This window comes from Nyctibius grandis, chromosome 6, assembly GCF_013368605.1.
Source record: "Nyctibius grandis isolate bNycGra1 chromosome 6, bNycGra1.pri, whole genome shotgun sequence".
Taxonomy (NCBI): Eukaryota; Metazoa; Chordata; class Aves; order Nyctibiiformes; family Nyctibiidae; genus Nyctibius; species Nyctibius grandis.
The window spans coordinates 26,416,195-26,432,237 of record NC_090663.1 but is presented as its reverse complement, the minus strand read 5'-3'; the positions used below and the strand labels follow the sequence as shown (position 1 = coordinate 26,432,237).

At 37.6% G+C, this 16,043-nt stretch overlaps 1 protein-coding gene across 1 annotated transcript in view; it reads right to left on the bottom strand.

Annotated features, from left to right (window-relative positions):
* NWD2 (NACHT and WD repeat domain containing 2) overlaps positions 1-16,043 on the bottom strand; it is a 54,111-nt gene that overhangs the window by 6,185 nt on the left and 31,883 nt on the right. Inside the window, exons 4-5 of the mRNA XM_068404104.1 lie at positions 2,273-2,476; positions 256-400 (exon numbers count right to left, since the gene is read on the bottom strand). Of these exons, the coding sequence (XP_068260205.1) occupies positions 256-400; positions 2,273-2,476 (349 nt within the window). The remainder of the gene's footprint in view (positions 1-255; positions 401-2,272; positions 2,477-16,043) is intronic.

Below are 16,043 nucleotides of genomic sequence, written 5' to 3'. Positions count from 1 at the left end.
ACAGTTCAAGAACATCCCCCACCCGCAACATGTAAACTCTTAAGTGATTGCATCTGTTTTCTGTAAAAAACAGAAAAAGCACAGAAAAATCGCTGGGTGCTTTTGCATGGGTTTTGGTCTCAAGCAAGCACAATGACCTTTTTTTTCTCTTCAATTATATGAGAAATGCCAACAGAAATATATTTTCATGTCTATGGAAAGGTTGATAGAAAAAATAATAAATGAATATATAGAAATAGTTGGTCTGAACTTTACCAGAGGAAAGATATCTCTTTGCTTGGCTGTGTTTCATTTTTCCTTTCTCATACAGCAATTTCACAGCAGTCTTAAAAATCTTCTTAATCTCTTCTGATATATCTTGCCATTTGTTCTCATTCATAGAGTTTGAAGAAGATTCCATCTTTTAAAAATATCCATAGTTAAACAGTAGCTGTTAATGCACACATCTACAACTTCAGAAATAAGTCTAATATCCAAGGTCATAAATAACATGGTAACAGAGAAACACATACACTAAAAATAAATAAGTAAGAGTTCAACTTTTTATATTGCAGATAATTGTAATGTATTCTATTTTAGAATTACATAAGTTAGCTACTTTGAGTATTTTCTGAATTCCTACTGTAGGCAGCTAATGCAATATTTTTCAAGAATAAGACCAATAACACCTTTATAGAAAGAGGGTTCTGAGAACCAAGCTTGAAATAATGATAATAAAGCAGCAGTAATACTGCTAAAATTATTGCTCCTTTAATGAGAAGTAATAATAATAATGATGATGATAATTTAAACTTGGATCTCAAAACTGAAAATGAAGTTCCTGGTCCCTGTAATTAAGCACCTCATATTAGCTACCATATTTGAAAAATATGCGATTATATCTGACATTACTTTCGTTCATTCATTGCTATAGTAACAGTAATCTTACTGTCATCAGAGAGGGACTCTAATATAAATTCACTAATCCTTTCAGATGGTATCTCGCAGATGCCACCGTGGAGGTTTCTCTAAGACAGCTGGCAGTCACTGCTGCATTACTTACTGCAGGTGAAGTGTTTAAGGGGTCTCCAGCTTTCCTGGAGGGTGTAATAGGAAAAAGAAAAGCCTCCAGGATAAGCTCCCTAGCAACTCTTTCTTGACACGTTCGGAGCCGTGTATGTTTTATTACTTTCTGTAAGTTTATGAGATGTAAGGTCTTAAAGGTCCTTTCCAACCAAAACGATTCTGTGATTCTGTGATTCTGTAACTCCATGTTAGCTTCAAGTTATGAACATCTTTTTACTTACCTCTGTGTATCAGTAGCTTGAGGAAAGGTACAAAGTTTTAATAACAAAAAAGCCAAGCTTTATTCAAAGGGATACTGTGGGCATTAGCAAAACAATGCAAAGTTACGAAACTTGCTTTCTCCTTTGTGATCAGTTCTTCAGAATTAGCCACATTATACTGTCTTCAACTCATTAAAACTCTTCCCATGTCTATGTATTTCATGTTTTCATTTTTTTTTTCATGCAACAGAGAAAACATTCTGCTACTTGATAAGTGAATGTAGTATAATGGTTTAATTTCATTTTCTTGTATAATACAATGTGCACTCAAAATGAAGTGAATACTCTGTTAAGGACTTCATTTTTTTGCACACTGAAATCTGTCCTTGGGTATATAGGATATGTAGGAGGGTAGAACTGAGCCCTGGGTAATATACAGTTTTTATTGTCATCGAAGACAAATGCCTGTTTTAAAAATGATAATTAACAGTGTTCAAAAATCTTCTGTTAGAATACAGTTAATAAGTTAAAAGTACGAGATCTGACTTGGGACAGCACTAAGCACTTGTCTGACTGTTACAGAGCTTTCTTGTATGGGGATACAAGGGAAAATGTGTATTTCCTCTGCAAATCCTGTTCATTGAAATCTAGCAAAAGCACAATACCAGGGCAGGAGAACCTGAGCTCTCCCTATTCCAACATCAGAGAAGGGAAGAGAAATCCATACAATTGTCCCACTAGTCCCAACGGGTCATGAATGACTACAATCCACTTGCTCTAGCTGTTACCAGAGAGCACGTCAACACAGGAGTCATGACCCGTTGTGTTCCTTGGTGTTCTGCCGCTGCTCCCTTCACCATGTATGGAGAATCACAGCACCAGTTGCTCAGGTGTGGACAGGGCTGTAGAAGCTAATTCAGAGACAGCAGCAGGGCCCAGGGCCCTCAGGACTGCCCGCCGCTGTAATGGATAGAGAAGAATTTTGTAAGGAGGTGACTATGACTTACCGTATTCTGGTAGTTCCTCAGCATTTCAGATTTTGGTCTGAGGTAATACGCTGGTGGCACTGCATTCTCATCCCTGCAGTACCACTCTTCTAAAATCCTTGTCTCTAGCTTGGCCTCTACAGCAGCATCCAGGATCATTTCAAATTCTGCTGACTCAACTTCCCCCGGTATTCGGATATTCCCATACTTCTCTCCCAACAGGCCCTGTGTATTTGCAGGAAAGTAGGGATTAAATTTTTCTTTTTAGTTATGCAAAAACCCTCCTCAGCATCTGAATTTCATAAAAATCAGTGCGGTAATAGCTTAATGACTTTGAAATTACTAAGAAGGGAAACAGATACAGTGTAAGGTGAATTACTGTTGAGGGTACTGTACTGAGCTGCATCCTACTATGATGACTTGGTAAAATTTCAAGTAGATGCATTGTCTTTCTTAATATTAACTGGTAATAAAAATACAAGGGCATTCAAAAGAAGAAATTAAAAGATACCCAACATACTTTCTTAGCACAGTATTGACTCATGTATTACTGATTCCCATTAGTCACACATTGGCATTAACCTCACATGCAAAAACGAATGTGGAAATAATTTTCTCTGGACTCAGGATAAGGACGCATCTCTGGATTCTTTACATCTTGGCTTTATTCTCAGTTTCCACAGTAATGGAACAGAAGATTTTATGTTCTGTTTGATGAAAATTCACACGATGTTACACACAGCTCACATTGATGTTATTAAAAACGTGGCTTATACCAGCAATACCAAGGATCAATATGTTGCAGAACCACAAGCTACTTTGCTGCCTCATATTCTCTTGTGGCAAAAATGTTCAATGTCTTTGCCCCGGCAGCTGTCCACTGAATGAACAGTGGGGCAAGGGAAAACAGTTCTGATCAAATACCAAATAGAAAGAGAAATTTTAGTACTTAAATGCACATAATTAGTATGCAGGCAAAGGTTTGTGGAAGTCAGTTCTTAGACAGTGGCACAGGAGATTTTTCACTTTCAAAACTGAGTATTAAAATATTGGTTGAGATGCTCCGAATACATTTTTTTGAATTTATTTCCATAGTTTGCTGTTCATAAATATTTTATAAAAAAAGGATTGGGACAAACTTTATAGAAGATAGAGTTGCAGGACATTCCTGCATTCTTTTGACAAAATTTTTCAAATTTGTGATTATCAGCTTAATTCTGCATTCAAATCTTGTTCCACAGAAGTCAGTGAGAACTCTCACTTCCTTTAAAAGTAGGATTTTTTTATTTCTTTCCTCATTTAAAAGTATTCAGTAAAGATTTTGAGTTAATGAGAAGGAGCACTTAATGTGGAGAGGAACCAACAGTATCAGCATCTTGATTTGAGTGACAAAGATCTCTTAGTAAAATAATGCTAATGCAAATACAGTAGTACCCTAAAAATGTAAATGACCTTGTTTGTAAATAATAAAAATCTAAATATACATTATTTTTAAAGCACTCACCATAATAAGAAGCCGTTTTAAACTTTTCCAGCTGTAACTAAACCCTGAAAATCAATAACATGATGATGAAGCCTGCTTCACTGATTATAAAAGCATGAAGCTGCAGACCCCTTTTTGGAATCTAGTTGTGTTGACAGAAGGTACTCAAGCAGCTCATCACGCTAAATGCTGTAGCCTCAGAGCAGAGACGACAGAGCAGTGCACGTGAACGATTCCTAACCTCTTTCAGGCAAAACCACCTCAGTTAGCTCAAACCACAGATCACATTGTGTAAACTAACCTGGCTGTTTTTCCAGGAGCAGATTAGGAAGAGCTCACATGAACTACAGTCCTGGCTCTGATGGCAAGCGGTTGGCATCCCCAACAATGGAGTAGTGACAAAGAGCTGGTGGGTAGGAACAAGTCAATGTCTGTCCACTGCTTAGGAGAAATGAAGGAATGTAGGAACTGTGATAGTTCATATAGTCCAGGTTTCAGTCTCTGACAAGTTCCAGCACCCAAGTCCTTTAACAAGCTGTTCCAACAGAATCATAGAATCATAGAAAGGTTGGAAAGGACCTTTAAGATCATCGAGTCCAACCGTTAACTTAACACTGCCAAGTCCACCACTAAACCGTGTCCCTAAGCACCACATCTACACATCTTTTAAATACCTCCAGGGATGGTGACTCAACCACTTCCCTGGGCAGCCTGTTCCAATGCTTGATAACCCTTTCAGTGAAGAAATTTTTCCTGATATCCAATCTAAACCTCCCCTGGCGCAACTTGAGGCCATTTCCTCTTGTCCTATCGCTTGTTACCTGGGAGGAGAGACTAACACCCACCTCACTACAACCTCCTTTCAGGTAGTTGTAGGGAGTGATAAGGTCTCCCCTCAGCTTCCTTTTCTTCAGACTAAACAATGCCAGTTCCCTCAGCCACTCCTCATAAGACTTGCTCTCTAGACCCTCCACCAGCTTTGTTGCCCTTCTCTGGACTCGCTCCAACACCTCAACATCTTTCTTGAAGTGCGGGGCCCAGAACCGGACACATTATTCAAGATGCGGCCTCATCAGTGCCGAGTACAGAGGGACGATCACTTCTCTAGACCGGCTGGCTACACTATTCCTGATAGAGGCCAGGATGCCATTGGCCTTCTTGGCCACCTGGGCACATTGCTGGCTCATATTCAGCCGGCCATTGATCAACATCCCCAGGTCCTTTTCTGCCAGACAACTTCCCAACCACTCTTCCTCAAGCCTGTAGCGTTGCATGGGGTTGTTGTGATCCAAACGCAGGACCCGACACTTAGAGAGGCACTAGGGGAAAATAGAGATGCATTAGGGGAACAGAGAGGCATTTAGGGGAAAGATGGGTTTGCCTGGCTGTTTTTACTGTTCTGGTCTATTCACAGAGCCCTATAATTTTGGAATTCTGAAGCTGCAGAGGTTAAACAAAACATAATTTTATTTTTCTTCTTTATTCAACTGAGGTTAATAACTCATATCATGCTGAATTGCAGACCTTTGCGCATTCAGATTGATGTAGAATCTCATAAATTTCTCTCAGAGGAGCTTTGCTATGCAAATTTTGCAATTACCTTCTATAGCAATTATTACTTGAAATTTATTAGGCTACTTTTTTCTGAATTTAAGTCCAGTGGATTCAATAGACAGTTGCCCAAGCAAAGATCAATAGCCGGGCCCTTCATTAACAACACTAAAATGTCAACATTAAAATGTCTGGTTTTAATGTACTGCATTTAATCAACTAAATTTGTTTTGGAATTATTCTGTGTACTTTTTTGCTTCTCTGGTACAGTTGGTGCTGTTCTCATTCCACTGTACTATAGGTAAACAACAAAAGGCAGTACATTAAAATGAAAAGATGGATTTTTTTTTCTTGTATCGTATCTGTCATTGCAACAGACATTAGGTAAATAATCCTGTATTAGCGATCATCCTCCTGCCTACTAGAGCAAAACACAATAAAAAGGAACTCTGACGTGATCAGAATACTAGAATCACTATGGATGACTGTACCACGAGCTTTTAAATAAAACAGAGGCCTATGCAAATATTATTTGAAAGCCTTCACATTTTCTATAATCAAACGTTAAACAGTAGAGGACACACATTTATCATGGTGTACCTTGGTGCTATAGATGGCATTGCTAATATTTTGCTAGAAGTTGAGAGAAGTTAGTTGAGAGAAGAATAGACATACATGGAAGAGGAACCACACAGACAAAAGTATGTCCTCCATTTGGGATGATGGCAGTGAGCATCCATAAAGTTTAATAAACAACAAAACAAGCCTTGTATCATTTTGCTTTGAGGTATTCCTCCTCTTCTTGTTTGGTTGTGGTTTCTGGAAAAGTTTTAAGGTTAATCTTAAAAGATGACACATGCATAGTGCTAGGAAGAAAAGGAATGAGGAATTGTGGAGGAAAGAGAATTCTGAGTGAATATACATTGCACTGCAAGGTGAAAACTGAGTCTAGCTTGTTATTGTTGACATCTAGTGTTTAGGAGAGCCTGAAGCTAACAGCTGAACCAAGAAAGGAACACATCAATTGAACATCATGCAAGGATCTCATTGTGCTAGAACATTTAGTTTTAGAACTTAAAAAGTGGACCATAGCAAAAAGGAAGCTGCAGAGGCCATGCCAGCACCCCACTGCCACATATTTTTTTCCCTGAGAACTACTCAGGGAATAGCAGGCAGCACGGTGCTGCTCAGTCTTCTGTAACTGTGCCCGCTGCATGAGTTGACCAGGCTCAGAGCACACTTTTGAAACTTGGCTGTTTTTAACCCAGTAATACTGCTTCACGTGGCTGGTGTGAGCAAGGACTCCATGTTTTAGCAAAAACTTAGGCATTTCTGCAATTAAAGCAAAGTTAAAGAGCAGCTGAACAGAGATTCTGAGGACATCTGTGGCACCTACTTTGTAAATATGTGCATTTAAAAAGGCAATTAAATGAGTTAGTGTCTTTGATGTTCTAATATAGTAGAATTGACAAGTAAATAAAGAGAAATAGGAACAGGATAGGGAATAAAAAAGAACAGCACTGGAATGAAGAAGGGAACTGATTACACAAATAGAACCAGCAAATTGTAAATACTGTGCTGAGCAGGTCTATCATTTAGAGCAGGGCAATCCCAGGTACTGCACTGCAGCTGTGTTCCTCTTAGTGCCTCAACAGAAGTTAGCTGAGGTTCTGGTATTAGTACCTGACTCTGTGTAGCCATATGAAAAATATTCTGGTAAAAAATTTTATGTAGTAGAAAATTCTTCATGGAGTCATTTCTGTGCTTTCCGATAACTCCATTTGCATGCACAGGCTGTGAAAACTACATCTTCCCATGTTTAGACACAGAGGTGAGGCTTGGAAGTATCTCCTTCTAGGTGGTACCAGCAAATAGCCACCTCCCCTCCACTCTTTTGGTGTCATTATGGTTAATTTATATCTGGCTGTATAAATGTATTCTATTAGGATACCACAAAACCACTCAAACGTTGAGAGGCCTAAATGAGAAGCTCTGAATTGCACTTTTCCTCCAGGGGCTTCAGTGTCTGAACTGCATCCATGCCAGAGCCTTGCAGCAGCCTCTGGAAATATCTGCCCCCCTCTCCATATTCCCTATACATTCAAGTAAATGCTAATCTCTTCATAGAAAAATGAAGAAAAATGAAGCAACAGAATTGAAAGAAAATACAATTTCTCACAATCTTCATGTTGTTTCATTCTAAGTCTGCAAATAAGAATACTGTTATTTCAGACCTTTATGAAAAATAAAATACTCTACAGTAATAACCTAAAACTTCAATTTGTGATAACATTTCAGCATTTTGATTATTATTATTATAGGAAATTATTTTTAAAGGGAACAGTAATGTTCACACTATGTTCAAGTACCAAGAGACACTTTTATATGGAGACTCATGAATCAAAATCTCCCACCTGATGAATCATTTTCCTTTAATAGTTAAACAACAAATTAAAGATTCATTAGATTGAAGGTGATTGAACTGTTTAAAGCTACCAGGCTGGCAGACATATAAAAAACCCTCAGCAACCATTTGTATCTAACAAAACTTTATACAATTAACACAGAGCAACCTCAGCAGTAGTCTTCTTAGCTTTCTTGAGCCTGAGGCTGAAGTTACTATTAAATGAAGATTAAAAAATTACTGTTTAGATACAGATGGGAAATATTTTCCCCTCTGATCTTCTTGGTGTGGAAAGATATTAAAATTATAGGCACAGTCACAACAATGACCAAAATGAGGACACTAACCAGGTCTGGATTTGATCTTGATATGATGGATTTACAGTGCATCTCATGTAAATAGAACAGCATCATCACTAATATGTTCAGGAACCCTAATACTATACCTTTTATTAATACAGAATAAGTAGAAATTTTAGATATATCTAATTCCAACTAAGATATTTAGTGGTAATTTTAATAAAAACAAGCTGTCAAATAACAGTAAGTTATATTCATTACTGATTGGTTTCATTAATCTGTACCAACAGGAAATCGCATAGCTTTGTATAAGTAACTGAATATTAAGTGTAGCAGGAACATGAACCTTATCTTTCCACAGTTTGCATGAGTGCCCTAATCAAGGGCTACAAAGTCGTTCCTCTGGATCCCTGTCTCTCCTGTGGTCACTTGCTCTTTGCTGCCTTCTGTGAATCCTGGCGTTAGAGCTCTAACTCCTTGCTTCCTAAGCCTGCGCTTCCAGGCTTCCTTCCTCTTGTAGTTAAAGCGTTCATATGAAATAAAAACTTTTTTCCATTTTAAAGCCATACATTTCAGTCAAATAACCATTTTACTCAGAGAAATGTAGTTTTTGCACTATTGCTTACTGTGATGTTAATATATCTATTAGCTGATAAAAAGTATGTTATTCAGTAATAGATCAGACTGCTTTAGACAAAAAAGACACATAAAGAAAAATACAACTGAAAGATTGACATTTCTATTTAACTTCAGTTTTTAAAGACCTCAAATGTCTTATAAATGTTTTGTCTAAAAAGCATACTTATTATAATCAGATGCTAATATCCATCAGTTTCTTTCAATTGATATATATGTATGTTTGAATTGAAGACAGAATCACTTCAGCATAACTACAAGAAATGCTCCATTGTCTTCAAAGCTTACTTTTTATATGTATACTGGCTACATTCTATGTCCTGTCTTTCATATTGAATTTGGATGTGCTAACACAGTGCATTTGCATGTGCAAACCTGCCTAGGTGGCACGTTCAAGTCAGGGAAGGCATGCAGAATTTGTAACATGTAGGTGTATTTACTCTTCTGGTCTGCAGAAATGTGGGCTTAACTGACATAACCAAATATACAGGTAAATCACATCTTCAAAATTTGGAACAAATGATCAGGATACCAATTTTAAGGGCCTTTTATTTAACATCCTATTCAAAGATATTTAGTACAACTGTAGGCTTTTTTTTGGTTTGTTGCCAGTAGATTGTAACTCTACTGAAACCGTATCCTATAGAAATTACTTATGCGATATAAGATGTTGAGGCACAGCTAGAGCTATTTGTGGAAAAAAAACCGAACAAGAAAATAACAGGATTAGCTGGAACCTTTTTTCTGAGAAATAAATATGATTTGAATTGAAAATGAGAATTTACTACCAGAAACAAACAGAAAATAATCTTATTTTTTTTTATTCCTTAAGGCAACCATAGCCAATTTTTCTCAAACTCAAAGCAAAAATGCTAATGGCTACACAACAGTGAATCATCTGAACTGAAACTAGGAAAGTATATTTACTTAAATTTATTTTCAATGCACTAATGTTTTCAGTAAGAAGAAAAACAAATATATGAATTAACTGAAAATCTCAATGGAGCATATATGTTAACTGCTTGTTAGTGTAATCTCTAAGCCATTAAACTGAACTGAACAACTGAAACCAAAAGAAGCTGTAGTAAGGCACTTCATCTAAACCAAGTTTTAGGAAGCTGGAGTTCCAGAGCGGCTGGTGCCCAAAAGATGTCTTGAAAATAGCTGCTTCTACTCCTTTTTTTTCCTTCTAGCTGCCATGCGGTACAGTATGAGGGCCTCCTGATACATGCACAGAGAGAATATTCTTCATTTAAATACATTTGACTGCTTGTCTTGCCTATTCATGGTAGTGATCAAAGAACAAAAGTTATGTTGCATTGGAATTAAGTCTCCCAAAAATACTTCCGTTAGAAATCAAAAATATGAAAAAAAGGCAAAAAAAGTTGTAACCTGCGATTTCTAGGATGTACGGGTCAAAGTGCCTGCAGAACAGCATTTTTCTTCTACTGCCAACAGCTGTAAGGCAGTGCAACTTAGCAGACAGAACATCAGAGCTGGTGCAGAACTCTTAAATCTTCTTTCCAGTTTTGCTTCATCGCAGTATGGAAACTGGTAACTTCCTGATGCTTTTGCCACTGCCTCAGATCGCCTAGCTATAAAATGAGGCTAATGATAGCTTGCAAAATAAGCATTTCTATTTTGAGTGTTGATATGCAAAGGATCTTGTGTATTTATGTATCAGCAGGGATGGGACCGTTGCTTTATGTTGTTTGTCCTGTTTAGTTTTCAAGGGAAAAATGATACCATAGAGCAGCATCAAACATTCTCATTTGAATTTCTCCATGCCTAGGTGATAATAATACCTCAGTCCTTTGGTTGAAGCTTATGGGTAAATAGATTTAGTTTTAGAACTTCAGCTGATGGTACAAAACATAAAATAAGAAATACAATTTTTAATTGAAAATATTGAAGTGAGTAGAAAACTGAAGGCATAATAAAGACATTTCTGTGCTGATAAATAGCTTTATTTTTTTTCCACCTGCCTGGATATGCATTTATGTTCCTTGGCTTCAGAAATGTTGCTGTGTGCTGGTTCACAGAGCCATGCCCTAATTTCTCCCTTCCTTTTTTACCTGGAGGTGCTCCAGAAGTACAGTGGGGGGCTATAGGTATTTCAGAACTTGACATGGGTATTGGTTTCAGTTCCATGAAAAAAAAAAAAAACGGGCTGTTGAACCACCTTGTAAGAAAACTGACTGGAATTGGGACTGGAAGGATGAGGTGCAAGTGCGGAAGTCTTTTGTTATGAGTAATGTTCCTGACATAAGGTGGCAGAAGAAAACAACGGTGGAGTTACTTGATGCTTAACCTGTCTTTCAGAAAATTAAAGAGAGCAGGCAAATCCAGTTGTAAATGAATCAGTTCCCCCAACTCTGAACTTCACCCACAGTGCAATATTTTTAAATCTCAAAGCTTTTCCCTAGTGGTAGGGAGATGTGAAACAATGATGAGTAATTTCTCAGGACATAGTGGGGAGGAGCTAACAGTCCATCATGCAGAATGAATGTGCTTCCTCAGAAGACATTCATGACCTACTTCCCTGATAGACTTTGCTTCATAAGAACTCTCCTTTCTCCTAGCTGTGAAAGTACCAAAGGCTGCCTTCCTCCACACTCTTTCTCCTGTCTTCTACATGATCATGAAGGACAAGTTTAGTTCATTTTGTTGCCTTTTCCTTCACCGTTTGTCATTGCTGGGTCTTTGATCTTCCTGAGCATGGGTGCAGGTGAGAAAATCAGTCAAAAAGAATAAAATTAGGAAAGAGGTCTGTGAATAAAGGTAGGGTAGAAGAAGGTCTGGAGAAGATTTTGCCTACCTCTGGCTATAGATTTGAGCTGCTCACTCACGCTGATTCTCCTTAAAACAAATGTATCATTCTCACTTTGCTCTTTTTTTTGAAATTGGGTGGGAGATTTCCTGACAGGTATGTACATTTTTCCTCTCACGTAAAGGTAACTCCTACTGCAGTCCAGATTCCTGTCAACTCTCTGACAGGTCCCATAACACTTTATAACAGTGGAGCTGGGTAGCAAAACAAATTACAAGGGCTAGGTTTAATAAAAGACTTTAGCACCCAGCCCAGACTGGAGTCAATAACTTTGTCTGTGGAATAACTACCCTTCTCACAGGGAGTGGGAAATGTACCTTTCCTGGAAACAGCAAGGAGATCAAACTTGTCTTTTAGAGAAGGGCATGGTGGTGTAACCTCCCCTGCTTTCTAAAATGACCACAACACTCAACCAAGCAGGGAGGAACTGTGACAGGATTTGAAATCCTGTCTTGCATCTCATAGGTGAAAGCTGGCTAATGGAGAAAAGCTGCTTATACTGTTGCTGTTTAGTGTGCCTTACTGAGCATCCAGGGATACAGGCATCATGGAGCCAGAAAGCACGAAGATACTCTGAGCCTATCAGTGTAGTCAGCTGGGAGGACAGGGCACTGGCTTCTGGACATGAACCCCAGGAGTTAAAAACTAGGACTCTTCTGCACCCTTACTGCCCTCTTTGGTATGCTTCATGTGTAAGAAAGGATGCTGCCTCATGCTGCACCCATGCACCCTCTAAAAAAGGGCCGTATCTTTGGTTTCTGGGAAATATGATCTTGCTAGTATTTATCAGAAGGGCTTCTTAGTTTCTATATTCCCATTTTGGGATGGTATTTAAGTGATAAATGATGAGCCAAAGATCTTAGATTAAGGTAATGTTGAGCATAGCAAGAAGAGATGAATTAGGCACCTAAGGGATTAACAGAGAGGCATCTAGTCTGTAGTCACCGTCAAAGCTGCAGCAACGGAGGTGGGGTTTTTAGGACTGCAAAATCTATCCAAATCCTACTGTAAGCACATACATACACTCTTTATTGGAAATAGAACTATATATTTATGCTTTTCTGTAACATAATTAAGCTGTATTTCTCAGTAACATATATAGCCACTATGAAGGTATTAGAAAGTGTTAATTAATGAACATTCTCAGAGGCAGAGATCACTGATGGTATAATGGAGTTTTTAACAGCCCTCCCAACTTTAGGAAAACTGAAGCTAGTTGTAACATGATGTGAGATTTCATTGCAAATTTCTTTTTGCTGTTTTTTTCCCCTTATTAGAGCTAAACAGATTGGTATTCATTGAGTCTACAAATGAAAACCTAATTTTGTAATTAAATGTCAAGAAAATGACTTCACACCTTGCATAGAATAATACAGTCCCCACGAGCCTGATATGACCTATGACTGTGTAAGTGTGTAGTGAAGCACCTAAAACACCATTAATAAACATGTTTTGCAGGTATATAAAATAAATGAAGGCCCAAAGGCAAATTTCTAGTATAGAGAACATTAGCTCTAGCAGATTATAATGCCACCTCTCTACAGCATCCAGAATATAGTGTTTATCACAGTATGCAAAACAAGTAGCATAATGCAACATCAAATCTGTGTGGAATGGCCTATATTATTTATTTTGACTAATTTCTGGATTTTGATGACTTTTATTTGATTTCTGTGTCCTTATGTGCCAATTGTAATGAAACATTCTTTTCTACAAGCCAGCTGGCATAGGTTTCTCTTATTTGGGACAGTTGGTGGCTGGTACTCTCTGAACAGATACTTTATCAATCTAGTCCTTCAAAGATGAAAAGAAATGATTAGATAATTCCCTGCACAAGAAGATACACATATAAAAGAGTATAATTTTCCTTCCCCAACAATGCTAGCGATATGATGGCCCAGTAAACTTAAGACTAATGTGGAACTATCAGTCCCTTCTCTATGCTCTTAAATTATTTGCACATGTTCCCTACTTTTCACATGCTTGGAGCGGAAGAACCGTTTTTACTGGTTTATTAAAATATTATAAATTTGTAGGAGGCTAGAAAGGACAGTGGCATACTACCTAATATTAGTTTTCCATTTATAATATAGATGGAAAAAATCACCTTTATAAATCCTCTTAGCTTTCACTTACCATACTTCTTCAAGAATGAAATAGGTTAAAATAAAACCTTACCTATAGACGCTTTCTCTTGGGATATCTTCATGCCTTTTCTAATACTAATTTTTAACTAAAAGCTAATCAGACCTAAAATTAATGGTAAGTGTACAAACACTAAATTCTAAATATTGCCTGCAGGTAATAGGTCAAGTCATTAGCTAAATGTTTAAAAATTCTGCAGCAAACCCCCATGGGAAATGAATGAAATATAGCAAAGAACAACAGGTCATGACCCTTCTCTCAATAGAAACACTATCTTGCCTATGCCATGCAATGGCATGAGCACAAGGCAGAGTATATGCTCTGCAAGTACGTGGCCAGGCAATGCTCTCTTTTTCCAGCCATGAGTAGCATGACTATTCTAAATTATTTTAAAACAGTTTTAAGCATTAAAACAATTTCTATACTATGCAAAATAGTTAACAAGAAAAGAACATGTAGTTGACTCATAATAATTGCAGGCCCCATAGCATTCTAAGCAGGTATTCTCCGCTTCATTTTTCGTGGTGGAATGGAATAAAAAGTTACTCTGTTAGGTTTTCCAGTTATGGAAGAAAGAAGCATATAACAATTAGCTGCTACACAGCATGCTAACAGAACAGCAACTCCAAAAAAATCACCTTGCACTGAAAGCAAATATTTTAAGAGAAAAGAGGCAATACCTCATGGATGCATACCACTATCACTATGAAGAACACTGATACTGTCTCTTATTTTACTTCTGTAAATTAGTATCTTTCATTGAAGAAAAAAGGACCATGTGAAATTATACACACTGATTATTTTAAAAAAACAGACCCAGCTGCTGCAAGCTGCATTTAACAATAAGCAGACTGAAAAGTGAACCAGTTTGTGGGTAGGTGTTTGTTTCTGGGTCTGTTATTGGAGAACCAAAGGATCCCTGAAGTGAATGTCTGTATTTGAGAAAAGGGAAGGTATATACCCTAGGTGCAGGCAACAGCATTAAGAGTTCTCTTAGAACTTAGCAACTGCCTGCTAAATACTGTAAAGTATGCTTTTTCTTTACACAGAAATAGAATTGCAAGGTTTAGGATGCCCCTCCCCCCTCTCACTTCTGCAGAACAGCCAATGTTGGCTTTCTGATCTACAGTTTCATTTGTAGAATAGACCATTATATCTAGCTGATTACAATACTACCTCAGAAGATGGTTTGGTAAAGCTCTTGAGGGTCAAGAGAAAATAAATCTCATAACTCTCATGCAGCTTATTTCTTCCTCTACATGTTATACACAGAATGATGGAAATTTAAGTTCATGCTCTTCTTGTTCTCACTAATATGGTCATTGATATTAAATATAATACTTAACCTTTCTGGAAGGCAGCACCAAAAATTCTATTTATATCAAGAAAAAGAAATACAGTGACTTAGCAGAAAATATGTAGAGTCTTCTGACTGTAGGCTGAAAATGCAAGCTATTTTAAGACTACATCAAAAACCATGCAGTTTCTATGTTCCATGGAAAAGCTGCCTGATGGATCTTGTAGCTACTTTCATTGGGATATATTTAAGAAATGGGTAAGAATTTTTAGACCCTTGATATTAGATTTAGAGAATCAGAGATGATTCACAGAAAAATACATTCCAAGCCCTAAAGCAGATCAAGGAGCTCACTTACAATAGCTTAATCATATAATATCACTCTGTGCTTGATTCCACTGTGTGTATGTGTGTTGTTCAGAGACAACATGAAACGGGATATACACCCTCTGCCTGTTAGTCTGGAGGCTGTGAAAGAAGACCAAGGCTTGCTGAGGGGGAAGTTGCTTACTATGTCTTTAAAATTTAATCACTTTTTCTATTTTGGAAGGTTTAAAAAAAAATATACAAAGCTCTATTTTGACATTCACAGAAAAATCTTCCCTGTTGGCCAAGTCCATCTAAAACAGGATTAGTGTCCACAAACATATACTTCAGATTAATGCCAACAAGTCCTATGGAGCCATTCCTGATATGCCGTATGACCCCAAACCCCCTTCTGTTAGAGGGAATTCTTATTTGGACAGGTTTTGAATCAGATGTGGAATGAGATGAAAATTCATAGTTTGATATTTGTTTCTTGGAATATACTTTATTAGGAGAGGTGGGCTGTTGTGCCATGTCTGGTTCCAGCTATTTCTCCTCATTCACTTAAAAACTATACATAGAGCTGCCTCCTTGAGAAAAATTACAATTCTGAAGTGTACCAAGCACGTGTAACTTCTGCTGAATTCCCAAAGAGCACTGGGTGCTTAGCATTCCTCCTAAACTGGCTGTTTTACTATAGACACATTTGGCTGACTTTAGCCTCCCTAAGTTAAAACGTGTGGCAATTTTCCCAGGACAGCAATAGCAAAATGTAACTCAGGTGTTCCAGAACCCGTATATATTTGGTTTTCACATTAGGAATACACCTAAAGTAACACCA